General features: G+C 40.5%; 1 protein-coding gene across 1 annotated transcript; it reads right to left on the reverse strand.

Moving 5' to 3' along the window:
• Positions 1-11,490: 11,490 nt before the first annotated feature.
• Positions 11,491-18,338, reverse strand: ska1 (spindle and kinetochore associated complex subunit 1). The gene is made up of 7 exons (XM_076076033.1): positions 18,220-18,338; positions 15,999-16,088; positions 15,751-15,860; positions 14,704-14,798; positions 14,226-14,363; positions 11,983-12,152; positions 11,491-11,801 (listed from the first exon to the last, which is right to left on the reverse strand). The coding sequence occupies exons 2-7, from the start codon at positions 16,078-16,080 to the stop codon at positions 11,653-11,655; spliced, it is 744 nt and encodes a 247-aa protein (XP_075932148.1). The 5' UTR covers positions 16,081-16,088; positions 18,220-18,338; the 3' UTR covers positions 11,491-11,652.
• Positions 18,339-19,639: the final 1,301 nt, after the last annotated feature.

The raw sequence follows: 19,639 nt of genomic DNA on the forward strand, positions 1-19,639 counted from the left end.
CAGACGACTGCCAGGAACACCCAGCAGGTCCCCGGTGCGGACTATGAGAGACCTCCCTCCGGGCCCAAGAAACCCTACCACCTGAACCCCTCCACCCACCCGGATGGGGATTCTGACTCTGCGGCCTCGGAGGAGTTTTGACCCTCCTCCGGGCCCCCACCACCCTCCCTTGGGAGACGTTTTGTTTTTTTTGGACTTCCGGAGCCGTCCCTTGAGGGGGGGGTTCTGTCACAGCTCTGTCACTTCTATCCACCTTTCACTCACCTAATTAGTTCATTCAGGGCACCTGCCAGTCACACTCACCTCATCAGCTCATTACTCTCACCTGCTCACTCTGCCTCTTCACTATTTAAACCCCTGCCTCAGACACACTCACTGCCAGATCGTTCTTTGCATTCATGCTCAACTTTCCCGCACTCACCCTTGGACTGATTCCCTGTTGCCGACCCTGCCTGTCCTGGACTACCTCGCCTTGCCTCTGCCCTGGTAACTTACTCAGCCCTTCTGTCCTTGACCACGAGAAACCTGTCGGATTCTTCCAGAGAATCTTCTGCCTGTCGTGTGTTGCAAATAAAGAACTCAAATCATACCAGTCCTGGTGTTGTCGTACTGCTCCTGGGTCCTAACTACACCCGTTACACTCAGTTGAAATCCTGAAGGAACATTTGTGCAGTGGTGGGGGCGTCAGGGCCTTCAAGGCCTTCTCTGCTGGCCTAAACAGAATCACAAAGCTATAGCTATTTTATAATTTAATAATTTTTCTTAAATACACTACATAATAATAATTTATAAAAATATTTTCCCCATTATCTTATTTTGTCATTGCACAGCTACTGTCTTCCTCTGTTGCTCTGCTTCCAGTGCAGCTTGTTTTAAGTAGAGCTTTTATCCAATCAGATCTCACCTCTGTGTCTCTAGGTAAGAACAGAGACCCCAGGCCTGCAGACTCACAAGTGAATCCCTTTGCAGTTTAAGTAAATGGGGACGATATTGCTGATTGTCATAGTGTTAGTGATTGTTCATTCTGCAGCAAGAAAACAGCACACAAAATCGTATCACTTTAAATACATTTGTATAAATAATGTATTTATAGTACCACATACAGAGTCAATTTAGTAATACAGATATACTTTGTTACTTGACTAATATTCAGCCCTTGTCTTTGACTGGGCAGGTCCATTAGAGCAGTTGAGGATAATATTCATAGCCTCATTATGTTCATAGCCTGACATGGAAGTCATTGTTGGAGATATGTCCAAACATGTCCGAACCCAGTCTTTGGGAATGACTGGTCTGAATGACCCAAAGGGGGTTTGGAAAGCCATTAAATCCCTTTCCATGAGTAATATCTCTCAACCCTCACTACGAAAGACTGTGTTGCTGTTCATGACAAATTTGATATGTATAATTGTTTTGACGAGCATTTTAAATCCTTTGGCTTTCTGATTTATTCTGCTCTGCACCTGTGAAACCCTGTCCTGATATTCCTGTGAATGGTGGTCTTCCATTTAGCTCGTTACCTTTTACTGTACATAAAGCACTGAAAGGCAAATGGGCCAGATCATAGTGATCCTTATACTTTTTTAAATCAGAAGCTTATTTTATTCTAATTGGGTATCATCAGCATAATAAGGTAACATGTATTTTCGAGTGCTGTGACCTGGAGTGAACATTTAAATGGAGAGGATAACTGAACGTTAAGGTGAACCTTGAAGGGCCCCACATGACAAGGGGGCAGAAGTTAAGAGGTCATTTCTAATGAAAATGACTTTATTTGTATATGATAAAGTAAAGCAAAAGCAGGCTACAGCTGAGCCAAAGATCCAGCTTCATGAGAATAATTTGGTCCACTGTATCACAAGCTGTACAACGTTCTCAAAGGCATCAGCTGCCGGTGGCCCACTCGCTATCATTCTGATATTGATACGTGCTTGTGCAATGCTTCCTAGAAACTATAAGCAGTGACAGACCTGAACAACTGCTCTTTGACACCACTCAGATGTTTTTATCTCCCGTTCAACTGGTCTTGAACGCCGTGGCAGGGCAGTTAACCTTTCAGTACCCAGCGAGGACCATTTAGGGTTCCAGCGAGAAAGTTTAGCGAAGAGAGTGTCGTAGAATGCACTTTTCAGAAACGAATATAATGAATGTTACACACATGTTATATACCCAGTTAAAGAAGAGATTCTGGGCAACAATATCCTGCAAGTCATTTTACACTTTTATTGGGAAGCAACGGTCACTACACACTCCAAACACGATTCTACACAACTACTATAATCAATGACGAGCTACACACTCCGGACAAAGCTACGAACACAAAGCTAAAAGCTAACACGGACAACCAATACATCAGAAAGCACAAGAATTTGACACAGATTCCAGAGATATCTTCAGAATTTCTCTCCGTGAAACCATTACAGAGCTATCGGTCAACAAGCACCAGAACCACAAACCGCTTTATCAATAATAATCATAAATGCACCATACCGTGAGCTGATTTCGTGAAGAGAACAGATAAATTCCTGGTTATTTCTATTCAAATATGTGTTAGACGTATATCCTGTTTGTCATTCAACTGTTTCCTTGAAGAAAGGGGGGTCAATCTAGTTTAGGGGAGCTGGGGGTAGGGATTTTACTTTCGGCGTATCGGATTTTGCGCTTCGCGAGGGACGGCACGGTTTTGATTCTGACTGGCTAACGATTCTGTCAATCAATACCACGTTGTCCCAGCTCAATTCTATGGACTGACGCGTCGAAGGAGGGTTCATCCACTGAAATCGACCAATGGGCTGCTGAGGTAGGTCTCCACAGACACAGAGAAACTGCAGTCAGACGAGGCAGCTCCATGGATCACAGACAGAAACAAGCTCAGAGAGGATTCAGGCTCTCAAAATGAAGCCAAACTGCTGTATTTGGATAGATTGAACACTATTAGTGATAAAACAAGTGAAATATATAGTTATATAGTATATCAAATTACAATGGAACAGCTGGTTCCAAAATGACAATTTCGTGACCTCGCCTGACCTCTCTGTACTAAAACCTCTCTAATTTTGTTCTGCTTCACTTTATCAAAGTCAAACTTTGCAGAGAGACTGTACACATGTTGTGTTATGATTTGGGAGAGGTTTAAACTTTCAGCTGCATCATCCAAAATAAATAATCATGCTTTCAGTGCTTTTTTTTCAGGCGAACCTGAAACTTTTCAATTTGAGCTGTGTGCCATCTTCATTTACTCTTAACCAGTAACATATACACTGATATTTACACATCTGAACAAATCTCACAAGTGTTACCTTTATTATAACATCACAATTATTCAAATACACCTTGTAGTTGCAGAAATACACTCTTTTTAGTATGGGTATGCAATGTTTGAGCAGAGGCCTAAAAATGGGGCTAGGGTTAGAAAGAACAGAAAAACGACTAAATTTAGGGCTTGGTGACCAAAAATCTTCTTTCCCAATATAAGTAATTTCATATCTGGATAACAATATCACAATATAGCATGTTTTCTGGTACTTAAATAAATAAATGGACTATATAAAAAAAACACAAAATAAAGCCTATTTTTGTATACTCCTGTGTTAATGGAATATTTTTAAAATGAAAAGTACTGAGAGTTTTCTCATTTTTATTAAGAACTGTAGTGCAAAATGAGCATAACTGTTTCAATGAAATAATAAAAATAAATAAATACATATTTCCATGAGTGGTAATGTGTACTGTGATGTAAAAATTTAAATTAGTATGTGCTTGTAATTGTACATTTTGGCCGACGTAAATTTGTATCACAACCTCTCGAAATATCATTTTGTCAGAGTACGATTTCATTGAAAGACGATCAATTATATTGAAATATCGCTCAACGCTAATGTGTGCTAGTTGTTTATTAATTACTGCATGGTCTAGCCCTTGGATTCATTTGTGATCTGTCCCCATACCTCACTGCTGAAACTACTGGAAACTCAAGGTCTTGTCATTTTTCGGTTTGAAAGAAAAAGGTTAATGTTAAACTTTAGCTGCACCATATTTACGGCACCCATTCCCTACACCTTTACCCCTGTGCTGGTAACTGTATTTCATTTCTTGTTTTAACTGTATGCACTCCGTTGGGAGTGTGAATGCGGGTGTGCTCTGAGTGTCAGGTTGGCAAACCTTTTCATTCTTTACGTTTCCAGTTTTCGTAGTACCCTGATTGAACTGAAGATATTTTTTGCTGCCATGGAGTTTGTTAAAATACATATTCACAACCGTTGCCGTGATTGTAGCCAGTGGGTTTCGGGTTTTCAGTAGTCCGACCGGAGTGGAGGTAGAGAGAGCCATACTGAGACATACTTGCCATCTCCGAGGTTTAACAGAACATCATCTTGGTATGCGAGCTATGCTCCGGTCCCGTCTCACGTTGCCAGCAGCTCAGAGTTGGACTCAACAGGTAAATATCAGTCCGAAATTGAGATAAATGGCCCGCAAATCTGGAGGTATCCAGAGATCATTAGTGCAGGGTTAAAAGAAGGTACCATCCCAAAACAACAAAATGCGACAACATCGAAAGATCTTTCTTTTGGTGGTTTCCAATACTTTTTGATGCTTCTCAGCAGGCTAAAGTTACCCAGCAGCAAAAATAATTCCTTCCAGTGAAGCCAGTTGAGGTTAACTTGGTTGCTGGGCAGCACTGTTTCTCACCAAAGTACCATGAGTCAATAAGGTTGGAGACTCTTTCTAGCGCTACCATTTAGTTTCAATACATAGGATGCCTTGTGAGAGTAACATGTCTCAATGAGCCATAATATGTGAAAATGAAGATATTCATATATATGTCAGGTGAGCTTTTCTTGTATTCTTTCTTTCTAAGCATTCATGACATATCAAAAAAGATGTTTAGTCAGCTGGGCATTAGAAAGGCTCATAGATAAAGCCGAAGATTTGGAAAGCCACAACTAATTCATAGTTCTTCCTCACTCATTAAACTTCAGTGTTCTCCTTGAAACAAGGGTGTGCATCTGTAGCCGGAACATGCATGGTGGAGTTTAGGTAACAGTGCAATCATGACTGTTGGTGGATATGTACATAACTAAGATTTAACTTGCTACAATCGTATCATTGTTTTCTATTTCAGTTTTGGTTCATGCTTTTTCTTGTATGTAAAATATGTTGGTAGGATGAGAATAATACCCTCACAGTAGGAGCAGTTTTGTTCTTACACTGTTGGACGTTTATGATTGATTGAGTAGAGTCAATCACTGAAGTGCAACCTGTGGAAATCTTAAATCCAGCAAAGAATTGCTTTGGTTAAAGGTGGGCATTGTACGGATTACAGTTTTTTGCAATTGCCAAGACATAAAAAGTTATTATTTAAAGCATTAACTCATGTAGAATCTATTGGCCAGGTATGCTGAACCACATTTTCTGCTTTACACTAAGTGTCTTGAAGACACGCGTGTGCACTAAATGTGTACACAAAAATGTGTGCACAAAAATAGGGGCCGTTAAAGTCATTGTGTCTGATACTGTTACATGATTGTGAGTATCGAGAGTAAACATATTGCATTGGTGTTCATAGTCTACAATAGCAGTATGCTACAAATGAAAGTGCCAAAGACTCAAGATAATATTGTTGAATACGTAGTATGTCAGTGTGCAGTCGGCATGTAGAAAGAGCTTTTTAATGGATCATTGTGTTGGTAAGGTTGTAATGCAAAAATACAAGTTTTAGAAGAGTTTATAGAGTTCTGAATTAAGTGTTTGCATTTGCAAGAGATGTAAGATATGTTGCATTTTGTGTATATGTTTTTTTTGTGTGTGCATATATTTGTAGAGGGGCCTAGTTTCAGAAATCATGTTTGAGCAACAAAGTGCACAGTGATTGGCCGGGTCAGTGGTTATTTGAGTCATCTTTTCTCCAACCTTCAACCCCACAGAGGAATTATTTTCACAGTGGAAGTAGAAAGTTACTGAGCAACAGCTACATGATTAGATGTCTCTCTTGGACACAATGCATGCTGGATGTCTGGACATATCTGCAGAAGATTGCCAGGCATGGACCACACAATAAAAATAGATTCTTGCAGGTGTATTACAAGAGACATAAGGTGTGATGTGGATGAGAACTAGACCAGAACTGTTGTATTTATATATCCGTAGCTTCCCTTTGCAAGTATGTATCGTGAACATGTATAGTTTTGGAGTGCATTAATGGACTATATTTTCATTTTGTGCACTCAGATTTACTCTCTGCAAAAATGCCAAACAAATAAATCTCATTGAATTGTGTGCTTTGATACTCAAAGTGTGTCAATATGATTTGGTTGTTTTGGTTTTGGTTGTTGGATTTGTTTGGTTGCTTAGCCTTTCTGGTACCCTATAGAAGAGAATCTGCATTGCTGCTTGTTTTAACAGTTCAGTTCAGTTTTTCAGAACTGGTTCAAAATTCAAAACTCCTTAACCCTGGGGCTAAGAGTGAGTCTCGCTCCCCTGTTGGCTGAAGAGCGGCTCCTCTGACGTGTGCAACCATCCATCAATGCTGAGTTTGTAACATGAGCTTGAATTGATAGTCTCTGCACTTGTCATGCCATACATGGCTGAAATAGCACTTTCCAAAAGGCCTGAAACCCAAGCTGCTCTCCAGGCACACTGCCCATCTCCAATACACACACACACACACACACACACACACACACACACACACACACACTAACTACTCTGGTAAACAGCATGGCTATCTGTGCCAGAGCACAGGAAGACAAAGGACCAGATTTTCTATTTGCCATGTACGAGTAATCACAAATTCTCCCCCTTTACCTGACCTGTTGCACGAGATACATATACATAGTCTACCTTTCTCCAAAGGGGGAAAAAACGTATTTGACTGAAGAATTCTGATTTCTACATCTGAATTATTTTGGAGTTTGTAAAATCAGCCATCATAGAAATAAAATAGGAGTGGGAGGGACATTCGCATTCAAATCAACGTAGCTGGATGGTCAGACCAGCTGCCATTTTAATGTGTTCCGTTCATAGACTGCATAAGAAGTGGAGGTAGTCATCATGATGCAACTCATTGGTTTGTGGACTTCCGTTTTAAAGTGCAGTTGTCGCCATGTTGTTTCTTTCTCAACCAAAGAACAGATGTTACCATATTTGGAATGTGGAGGAGTGGCATAGAGACGCAGGCAGCGACCCTTTATGGTCTGTTTGACTCTAAATGGACCATAATGTACTAAATGAACATCATGCTGTATTGAAGAAGACTTTAAACTAGAGATTGAGACCATAAACTCATGTTTACAATGTTTACTGAGGTAATAAATCAAGAGAGAAGTAGAGTCATTTTCTCATAGACTTCTATACAATTCTTTTTGCAAACGGAGGAGTCGCCGCCTGCTGGTCTGTAGAGAGAATGCACGTTTTAAGAAACTTCTGCATCAGCTTCACTCGGCAGAACCGGTGATTGCCGCCTGGTTCCGTTGCCATTCAGACCGCTTTAGCAAGATAACTTCTCTATGAACTCAACTGACTTACGGAAAATCACAGACTCACTTAGGTGAGGATTTGCAATAACGACTAAAATGAGCAGTGGAGTAGTAACATTAGCATCGAGAGTCAGAGTAAATAAGTCAAATTGAATAACTTAATACTTCCTGCGTAAGCTCTCTTCCCAGCAAGCTGCGACACTTTACGTCCCCTCTGATGTGGTTGTCACCATAACAACAAACAACATCTGACCTTTTCTTTTGTAGTCAAATGACCTCGGAACAGTTCACAGGACAGTGAATTGAAACAGGTTCCTCAAAAGACATTTGTATCATCAAGCTCTGTTTCATCACTGTCTGCAAGTTAAAAGGGGTATAAAACTAACTTCATAACTTGAGCTAGTTCACCTGGGCCTTCCAGGCTATCAAAGTCCTGTCTCTCTTCCTTCAGCTGACATCCACCCTGCATCGTTTGCTTTTGCACCTTCAACGCTTTCGCAGCACACATGCCACACTCCACAGAACTGCTCAGATAACACAGATCCTGAGGGAGTAGTTTCCCATGAAGCCGACCAAATAGTTTTCTACCAATCTCTTTGGGTTCCCATGTGTTCCTGCATGTAAACGATAGCTTGAAACAGTGCCTCATCTGCACTGCAGCAGGTAGCCCAAACCCCATGTGTGAGCCACCGATAGCTGCAACAGATACATGACTGAAAGCTAGGGGAGCAGGTGATATTGGTCAATATCTTACAAACTAAATAGAACAAGCTTTTGATCATTTTGATAAGCTTTGTCTAATGCTGCTACACAGAACACTTGGTAGCAATCAGCCCTATGGTTTAGGAGGAGATGAACCGTATGAAAGGCGTGGCCGTATCAAATTTGTGCTTTGTGGGGCGTTAAATACACGGCCACGTTGGGGCCGATTGGAGTCGTATTTCTCGGGAAACGCTTGCACATGATTTTCAGTTAATGGACCAAGATTCATGATTGTAGCTTGTTCCAGCTCACAGGAATTTTAGCTGCTGCAGCAGAGAACAGATAATAAAAAACAACACAAACTCAATGGGGTTCTGCCCCTTTGGGCCTTGAACCCTAACAAGTAAAGGTTCATCATTGGATCCTACAGCGGTTGGGCCCCTCTCAAGGGTCAAAGGATAAGTCTGAGGGGTTGTGAGATGATTGATGGAGGTGGACTTTTCTCTGATCTTTGTATTCTGTGTGACATTGGATCATTTTACCTCTTTGGGCATCAAAAACTGATATAAATGCAGCCATGTGAGGCAGTCAAGTTCTTACATTCAGAGGTGAATTTGTTTTCTCAATACTCAGCATATCGCAAAAATGTTTAAAATCTCAATTAGATCTTATTGTGACATAAGTATCGCGATAACTATTTTGGGGCCTCTGGTGATTCCAGTGGTATGCACTATTCCGCCTTTGAACGAGCGTCTCGGTTTAGAAAAAGACGTCTCGACGAGAATTACAGTTTGCAGCAGATGCATAGGCCGAAGCAGATGTGCTGATCCAGCGTCAGCTGCAGGATTTAAAGGATGATTCATGGAAATGTGCCACCGGCTACTTTGTCTCTTTGAGGTTTTAAGAGAGGAATAGTAACTTTAGTTCGTTTAGTTGTGTGTAATCCTTTAGTATTGACATGTGTGAGTGGAACTCAAAAGAGACATAACCTTTCTCATAATCCACTGTGGCAACGACATGTTTAAAGTATCCATCGCCAGGTTTAAGAATAGACGACAACGCATCATCCATCAGCAAACTCACATCACGATGTCGTCGACGGAGCATTCGCGCTGACGGGCCTCATTTAAAGTCATATCAAGTGACCGTCCCACTGATAGACAGGACAAGGCTAAACTGTGAGCTCAACAATGGACTCTTGTCATAGTTACATCTCGTACTTATTCAAACGCCATGTAATGAATGTTCAGCTGTCGCTTGGGTTTAGTTCACATTTGCACTAAACAGCGCCCTATTTTTTTTATTATAGGACTCTATAATAAGTCATTATTCTAATGACTTAAGATGACTTTTTTTTTTTTTTTTTAAATCAGTTGGTAAAGATTTTCAAACCCACAGGACACTCATCCTCAAAGCAATATGAATATCGGAATATGTATTTATTTATCTTTTTTGTTTTATCACAGACACCTTTTCAAAAGAAAGTTACTTTGTAATATGACGATGATTAATAAACAAAGATGGTGCTGTTTTTATTGCTTTTATAGTTTTGGAGATATATGATAAATAAAATATTAACTCTATTAAAACCCTTAAGATTTTGAAATGTACCTCCTCTTACAATATTTAAACTAGACTTTTAAAACAAGACTTCTAAACACGTCTAAAATTCTTTGTTATCGAAAGCTAAGGAGACCACTGAATTTTGAAATGTGTTCAAATATAATTCAAATGAAGTTGTCGTCTCAGTTGGTCTGTATAAGGTTCCTCTTATCTTCCCAGATGTCATCTATTGAGGCTGCATGTCTAAGTGTGTGACAAATAAAGGCACATGCAACACAGCTCACAAAGTAAACACCCTACAACAATCATACACTTTTAAAGAACTTATAGTTATATGTATAGTTAGCAGTGAGACTGGAAAGTGTATTATAAACCAACGTAAACTACATCCTGTTCTACACACTCCAGTGCGGTAGGTGACAGTATGCAGCGAAAAGTTGCCATTTGAAACTGCCAAAAAACAAAGCAAAGAAGAAGACACTGGAAAGTGGAAAATGTTATAATATTCTTGAAAATAACAAAGAGAGGCCGGATTTGGACAAACCTGTCGAATCTTACAGTTGCCACAGACCGTGTGAACACCAGTTTTCCCATTCTTTATAGAGCTCTCTCAGGTTCTCTTCTGCAGAGAAGCATCCCCTTCGTGGGATGCTGCCACCACCTTCTGCTGATATGTTGATGTGCAGCGCTGTGCCAAATATACAGGAGATGACTAAATCTGCTGACTAGGGGGATTTACTCCTGTGCCATTTCTTAATGATTCTGGACTCAAAGGAGTTTTTGTGTGACTCACAAATGTTCTTGGATCTATTCAGGCTTGTTTCAGTCGTCTTTTTATCAGAGTTGGTATAAGTATTGTTGGAATCTGACTATATGGCTTCGACATGTGCTGTGGAACAAAGAGAACAAAGAGAGTCAGGCCGTCCCTTTTGCAAGCAAAGGTTTCATCCTGATTGTAGTTTGAGCACCAAACCCCCAGCTCTGAAGAAATTCACATTAGGGTGTGAGTTTCCTCCCTCCAAATGCAACACTGCTCTCATTGGACGAGAGCAGGGAGGCCGAGGCGGGACCTCCGGTAAGACGACCCTGCTCCCCCAAAAACTATGCTTCCCTGAAGGTACCTGAAAGCAGCGCTGCAATCTAATTGGCCGAGGACCAAGACACCCCAGGACCCCTGTGGTTCAGCCACCTTTCTACAAAACTACCTGCAACCCCCACCTCAAGGCTTTTTCCCTTCGACCTCGTCGAGCTAGGGAGCACACCAACGTTGTTTCCCCTTTTTAACCAAAACCGAGGTTTAACAGTTTATATTCGCTGGCCGAATTCACCAAACTGTCCACGAAGCGAACCCTTTTATTCCTGCAGAAGTGAAGAAGCAAGACTTCTTCAGAAAGAGAGAGATCTTCCACTCTCCACCAAGCGCCTCGCTTGCTCCGGTCATAAGGACGCGAAATTCCCTTATCCAGCCGCGCTGCCCGAGCCCACCGAAGCTCAGAAGAACCCCCTCAATCACCACGATTGCATCGTACCGTAAGGCGAAATAGAGTCTGGGCAGAGTTAGAGAGAGTTCATTTGTGTTTATGTTATCTTGTTTGTGTGCTTAAAGTACTGTTCATTGTTATAACGTGGTGTATGCTTAATAATCGCCGACACTAACGGTCGCTGAGATCGTTGGGGTTGTGGAGAAGTGGGTGTATTTCATGCTACCGTGATCTGTGTTGAGTAAACATGCTACAATATAAAAACGTGAGACATTTTAAAAGCATTTATTGACATTCAAAGTTTTTTATTTGGATTTTCCTTTGTTTAGCTTAATAATACAAAATGCTGTTGACACATGCAAAGTTCACTTCTAACCATTTCCACCACAACATTATATACGTGTATATATACATTATATACATGTGCTGCTTCATAGCAGCATGTAGCGGGTGATGCCCCCTCCTCGGAGCTCTCGAAGGCGCTGGCAGTGTCGCAGCATGTTCAGAATCCCTTGAAATCGTTTGTCTGCCTTCATCTGAGTAAATTCGCGAATGTCGTCGTCCACCACAAAATACTGACCTGAAAGACATTTGGACAGGTCTGTCACCACTTGGACTTAGCGTATTGATGTATGGGATCAGATCAAAATGTCACATCAGCATTTATTGAGGATAGAACTTAGCTTAGAGCAGTGTACTAGTCTTGAGTGTACTACTCAAAGGGTCCTAGTAAATGCATTCTCCATTACTGATCAGTGTACCTTTTGTATCCTTCGTCTCCTGGTCCTTGAAGCGCTGGTGCAGCTTGCGCGCTTGATTGTTGAGAGTTTTCGCTGACTGACGGAGGATCTTGTACTTGGCTGTTACAGCCGCGTTGATGCTCTGCACGGCTGCATTGAGTTGATGATACGACACGCGTCCTTTCATGTACCTGAGGGGGACACGACGACCAGCTTCTGAGAACATACAGCTTATAAAGAAAGCTTCAACGTGAACACATACAGCAAAGAAACCTCCTTAATGTGCTATCCACTCAGAGCTGGAATATGGTCAAACATGTCATTAGAAAAGAAAGAGTCTTAACTAACACATGCTACATAACAGGGATATTTGTGTCTATTTTTCAGAGAATGAAAGTGAAACCAAATGTGACGTGTAGAGCAGACATGAGTCACAGTGCAGAAGACAACAAACAACCTCAGGACAAACTTCACTCCACAGAGAGATTTGAAAACTAAATACAGACATCTCAATGTGAAACACCTGAACTTTTTATAATTATTGTCCTACTTTCTTTAGGCAGAGCCAAAAACTATTTTGTGGACCAACCAGTCCAGTACATGTAAGCTTCATACCTGCAAACTCATGAGGTGAAAAAGGTGACAAGCCCGAAACCCTATCGGGGGGGGGGGGGTGCTCCGAGAATTTTATTTTTAATATGAGCTTTAAAATGTAGCATTCTGGTGTACTCTGAGAAGAAAATTAAGTGATAAGACATTTACTTTAAGCAAAAAACGAATGTATTATTCAGATATTAATCACTATTTCCGCTCTATTAATATTAACCTTTATTTAGACAAAATCCAATGAGACCGAGGTCTCATTTTGGTCAAATAAAAACAAAGACAGCAAGAGTAGCGAGAACCATCGCCTGTACAAAATAAAGTGATTAGTTTTCATTGAACCCTGTTACTGTACGGCTCCATATTAACTTCCACTGTTACTGTAAAGCTGTTAGACTTGTGGCCTATCTTCTATTTGCAATTCAACCCAGTTCAATTATTTAAATGAAAATGATAATCTACTCTGGTTGAGGTAATTTATCAAGAGTAAAATAATATCTGTGATCTATACACACCTCTGCATTAGCAACCTGCTGAGATGAAGGTACAGGCTCCTTAACCCTCTCATTACTTTAGGGTTCTTGAGAGCAACGTGGGACTGTTGGGACTGTTAGTACACTGGCTGTGGTCATTACAGTGAACAGTGTCTGTCAGTGTGATGAGGACATGTGAGCCCTTGTTGCTGTAGTTCATCTCCTTGGAGCAGAGGCTGCATTTAGCATACCCTGCCTTATCAATGTATTTAAAACACCGACAGCAGGAAGCTGTACTCACGTCTGTTTAGACCTCCACCTTTATCCAGGCCCAGCTCCACCTTTATCCAGGCCCACCTCCACCTTTATCCAGGCCCAGCTCCACCTTTATCCAGGCCCACCTCCACCTTTATCCAGGCCCAGCTCCACTCACAGCTCAGCCCTGCGTCAAGCTGCGCTACACAACCAGCCTCCTCTCCCTGAAGCTCTTTGACCTCATCATCTCATCAGTATCTGGGCCTCATGTTTCGTGGTCATAAAAGTTATTCTGACCACGAAATCATCCTCATTCTACTTTGAGTTAAAAAACAACAACTTGCAACCAGATGCGCCGGTGTTCCGGTTTAACGTTAACGAGTGACCGCGTGAACGGAACACGGGGGGGCTGCATGTTTCATCACGTTACGTTTTTTCCTTCTAAATCGCGATAATGATGAACGTTAACAGTCGACAAAGTTCCGCATGCTGTGGACGTTAACTTACCCCAGCAAGTCTGAACGGTAACGGAACATAACATAACTTAAACTTTAACGGAGGGAAATGAAGACGCTGTAGACATCTGAACGCTGATTGGCCAAGACCCGACACATCAAAGATGTTCTATTGCGAAGATCACGACATCACATTTTCTCCTCGTCTCACTCCAATCTGAGAAACGCTGGCTGGCCAGCTCCTGATAGTGAGATCTGTGGTGTCTCACCACGAGTCAGAAGAGAAGAGTTACTGAGCCAGCCGTCAGGTAAAGTCAAACCACAGCACCAACAAGAGCAGATGAAGGAAAGCTTGTGTAAAACGCCATACTCCGTATACAACGACCAAGAAGAGGTTAGAGTGCAATCCCCAGCTGACATCATGAACAATAACCATTATATCTCATCATGTTGAATATTAGTGAGCGGTGAGACTTACGGTGGGATGCTCTCATACTCTGGCATGGTGATGACCTCAATCTCTCGGATGACGCTCTTGTTGGTCTTTTTGACGTTTTCGGACTGGGCTGGCTGAACATCTGCGGCTTCTTTCTGGGTCAGTACGGGTTCACCTCCACTGAGAGACATTACACAGCTGAACTCGTGATCCACTAGCACGGTATTGTTCTCAGAAACAACCCCCAACATCTGGGAAGGAGCTGTGAAGGCTGCTTGTGTGTCTCTCTCTGTGTGCGTGTGTTAGCGTGACCTGTAATATATAACCTATAGTGCATGCTTGATTAATTCAAGTTTCAATTGCATTAAATGAATCAACTAGATACAAGGGATGCAGTCTGAGTCTGTACTTTTTGACTCATCTATTCATTTGGGATCTGTATTAGAAAAATGGTTGGTGGCCAGTGGTCCATTGAAAATCATCAAGCATAAAGCATAAAGCATCAAACATGTGTCCTCACTTTGCTGGGCCTTTCTTTCTGGGCATGTGTGCAGGTATGTTCTCCTTAAGGTGCTGGACATCCTCCAAGTCCTTCTGGAACGTCTCCTCAAGTTCCTTAAACACAAGCAAACAAAAATCAGGACGTATGGTTGAGGTTATTCAGAAACGGTGTCTCCATTTAGGGCTGGGGGGGGGGGGATTCTTCGACATAATCAAGAAACAAAAATAAGTCTGTTTGCAGAGCGTGTGTCTGTGCGGAGCAAGAAGTCTGGCAGTGCCCGGTCCTCAGAGAGGGAAACACGACCCTGTGATTGTCTTCAAGGTGGAAGTATTTCAGACAAAAACTCAACAGTGTGGAGCAAACTGGTGCAAACTGAGAATGAGAAATGTCTATCACAGCTCTACAACGGGTCTGCACTTTCTAAAGCAAAAGCATCCAGGAGCCCTTCGTCAACGTGGAAGCAGCAGCAGAGAACACTGTGTTTACGTGTCGTCACGCGACCAAAGCAGGAGATGAATTTGGTATTTGCTGTGTGGGGGGTGCTCTGATTTCAGTAAGGGGGAGCATTTTTGATAAACAACACGTGTGTCATCTAACTTTATTCCGTTTTTTATTTTTGGTTTCCTGTTGGAGTGAGAGAATGATTATAACTGATGTTACATTCTATAAATCATTTCAAATACTGACCAGTGACCATCTTCACTGCATTTTAGGTTTATTGCAGTGATGAAATCAATCTGTCATAACCATTTCAAGTTGTAAATCAAGTACTTACCTCCAGTTCAGGGAAAGGTTGCTGTGAAATACAGCGATTAAATAAATCAATGTGTCAATTGAGAATCACTGCTCTAAAATGTCCTGTTCTTTAATAACCACAATTTATACGAGACTTATCCAAAATGCATTTTGTGTTAGAAATCCCAAAAACTGAATGCTGACCAATATTTGGGTAAATATCATTATTGGCCTCAACAATCCAGCACTGGTCAAGTTTGAATTTAAGCAGCAACGGAAACAAACGTATGGTGCCTGGTGCACAACTGGATGGCATTGGCTGAAGTTTACCTTCAGCTGCTTTAGTTGCTCCTTCTGTCGACCAACACATCTTTCAAACTCCTCCAGAAGTTTCTCGAGTGCCACAAATTCTTGTCCAAGTTTCTTTCTTTGAGGCAATTCTAAATGTGGAGAGAGAAACAAACACAATTACACATTTTAATGGCACAACACTTAAGCTGTGCATAATAATAATAATAAAAGAGAAGTAAAAAAACAACGTTACGGGTCTGGTCTCATATCAAATCACTGTAACATACCGACCACTGACAGATCCAGCATGCGGTGTACGGATGAGATCCTGTCATGAATGTGGTGGCTGACGTCCTCCAGCTCACTCATGTTGCTGACTAGGGGACACATTCAATTCATTAAACGTGGCACATTAACAAGAGTTACCTGGTACATTTCATAAATACAACTTTAACATTGGTAAATGTACTTAATACCTCGGGTTAATCTATTTATATCAAACTGTACAACTACAAGCAACGATGGTAAAAGAAATAAAAAAATAACCGTTTCACAAATTCTGAAACTAGTTGGAGTCTCTGGTTAACGCAGTCCAGATCTCCAAGTATAATGTTAGTGTATGTTAGTATAATGTTAGTGTATGTTAGTGTATGTTAGTATAGTGTTAGTGTATGTTAGTATAGTGTTAGTGTGTGTTAGTATAATGTTAGTGTGTTAGTATAATGTTAGTATAGTGTTAGTGTGTGTTAGTATAATGTTAGTATAATGTTAGTGTATGTTAGTATAATGTTAGTGTATGTTAGTATAATGTTAGTGTGTTAGTATAATGTTAGTATAGTGTTAGTGTGTGTTAGTATAATGTTAGTATAATGTTAGTGTATGTTAGTATAATGTTAGTGTGTGTTAGTATAATGTTAGTGTATGTTAGTATAATGTTAGTGTGTTAGTATAATGTTAGTGTGTGTTAGTATAATGTTAGTATAATGTTAGTGTATGTTAGTATAATGTTAGTGTGTTAGTATAATGTTAGTGTATGTTAGTATAGTGTTAGTGTATGTTAGTATAGTGTTAGTGTATGTTAGTATAATGTTAGTGTATGTTAGTATAGTGTTAGTGTATGTTAGTATAATGTTAGTGTATGTTAGTATAGTGTTAGTGTATGTTAGTATAGTGTTAGTGTATGTTAGTATAATGTTAGTGTATGTTAGTATAATGTTAGTGTATGTTAGTATAATGTTAGTGTATGTTAGTATAGTGTTAGTGTATGTTAGTATAGTGTTAGTGTATGTTAGTATAATGTTAGTGTATGTTAGTATAGTGTTAGTGTATGTTAGTATAGTGTTAGTGTATGTTAGTATAATGTTAGTGTATGTTGGTATAATGTTAGTGTATGTTAGTATAATGTTAGTGTATGTTAGTATAGTGTTAGTGTGTGTTAGTATAATGTTAGTGTATGTTAGTATAATGTTAGTGTGTTAGTATAATGTTAGTATAGTGTTAGTGTGTGTTAGTATAATGTTAGTATAATGTTAGTGTATGTTAGTATAATGTTAGTGTGTTAGTATAATGTTAGTGTATGTTAGTATAATGTTAGTGTATGTTAGTATAGTGTTAGTGTGTGTTAGTATAATGTTAGTGTGTGTTAGTATAATGTTAGTGTATGTTAGTATAATGTTAGTGTATGTTAGTATAATGTTAGTGTATGTTAGTATAATGTTAGTATAATGTTAGTGTGTTAGTATAATGTTAGTGTATGTTAGTATAATGTTAGTGTATGTTAGTATAGTGTTAGTGTGTGTTAGTATAATGTTAGTGTGTGTTAGTATAATGTTAGTGTATGTTAGTATAATGTTAGTATAATGTTAGTGTATGTTAGTATAATGTTAGTGTGTTAGTATAATGTTAGTGTATGTTAGTATAATGTTAGTGTGTTAGTATAATGTTAGTGTATGTTAGTATAATGTTAGTGTATGTTAGTATAGTGTTAGTGTGTGTTAGTATAATGTTAGTGTGTGTTAGTATAATGTTAGTGTATGTTAGTATAGTGTTAGTGTATGTTAGTATAATGTTAGTGTATGTTAGTATAATGTTAGTATAATGTTAGTGTGTGTTAGTATAATGTTAGTGTGTTTATCATCGTGTAACGCTAGTCTGGAGGAGAACAAAGCAGCGAAATCACAAATAAAATAAAGGTTTCATCGGCTGCTCGTTCATTTAAGTTCCCCTTAAAAAAGTGAATCGTTAAGCCAACTTCGGGGTAGTCATAAAAGTGAACTTTTGCGTCTAACGTTACTCAACGCTAGACACCACTCTTGTGTTTATGTGGACAAGATAATGAGCCAACAGCTCATGTTTAGCGTTGACGCTAGCTGTCGGTTAGCATTATTATATCGGGCATATCAGGAACACACGGAAATACCTTCAGACTGAGACACCACCAGACTTGCACTGTCTGCGTCTATATAAAGTCATAAACCTACAAAACAGGGCTTAATTGAGATCACTCACGCTAAGTTGCGTTGTCCGTCACCCGACTCTTCCTCAATGTAGCGTTCCCGGTTCAAGCCGCATTTGAAACGGGACTCGATTACGTAAAGGCCAGTGCGCAGTCGCGGACGCTCTTCTTCTTCTTCTTCTTTTTTGAAGTGTATTGCGGCAAACAATGAATTTGCGCATTACCGCCACCAACGGGTATGGAGTGTAGATCATGACGTCTAGTACTTACATTGTTTAATATAAAAATCGTAACTTAATCACACTGCACAGCCAATTTTCATTGCCTTGTTCCATGTGGAGTATGGAAGGCCCCAAAACATATTCACAGTGCCTTTGCTTGCACATCCAATATCTTGAGAGCTGATTTGCCTGCTGTTCAAAACAAAACAGCCATAATGTAATCTTAATCTTTTAATTGCTCTGTAAATTATTGATTGTGTATCCTGGCCCGCAGCCCATGTACTCCCTCCGTAATACATAGAACACCTCTTCACACTTAGTCACAGTGCCAATACATGTATGCTTTTTCTATGTTAATCTTTTATCCACGTAAGTACAACCCAAGACTTGAACTTCTCCTACCCTCATGGTGGTCTGTTTATACATTATTAAACCTTGCCATTTAATTTTCCTATTAACATATCTGAGATATTTAGTCTTTTCTACCGATATAAAATACCCCCTTGCCCCAGCCACCAGCTATTTCACTTAGGACTTTGTGAAAGTGCAATCTTTTCCTGATTGTTCCGCAACAGGGACTACAGTACTGTAGTTCAGATACAGATCTATACTGGAGGTCACAAAAACCGTCAAGACGCAAGGTGCAATTTTCGAGTAAATGGAAATGTGATTTGGCATACTTACTATTGACACATTTACTTTCGACAAGCCTGCTCTCTGGGTTCCATGGTGTAATAGTCAGCACTCTGGACTTTGAATCCAGCGATGGGAGTTCAAGTCTCGGTGGAACCTTGTCAATTAAGAGGTGCATGCTGCAAAATTCTTCAATATATTCCTACCACACGGTTTAGGGGGGAAGGTATGGAGAAGGACTTCTGGTTAGTCTCAAGGAAGTTTTGGCAAACAATAACTCAGGAGCAGCACACAAGGGGCAGTTTTCAGTCAAGTGTGAAGCGGTTGGGATGAGAGTCGGCACCTACGAGGCTTTGGCTTAGGCTGTTTTCAACAAGGGAGGAGAACTGCTGTCCCTGACTGGGGGTAATGTCAAATGGTGGACCAAGCTCTTTGAGGAACTCCGGATCCCGACCAACACAACTCAAGGTGCAGCTGGGGGACCTCAGAATTGCTTCTCTGCTCTTTGCAGATGATGTTGATCTGTTGGCTTCATCAGGCCGTGACCTTCAGCACACACTGGGGCAGTTTGCAGTCGAGTGTGAAGCTTTCAGGATTACAGTTAGCACCGACAAGTACG

Source organism: Anarhichas minor, unplaced genomic scaffold (assembly GCF_050575085.1).
Source record: "Anarhichas minor isolate MPS153535 unplaced genomic scaffold, ASM5057508v1 ptg000005l, whole genome shotgun sequence".
In the NCBI taxonomy this organism is placed as follows: Eukaryota; Metazoa; Chordata; class Actinopteri; order Perciformes; family Anarhichadidae; genus Anarhichas; species Anarhichas minor.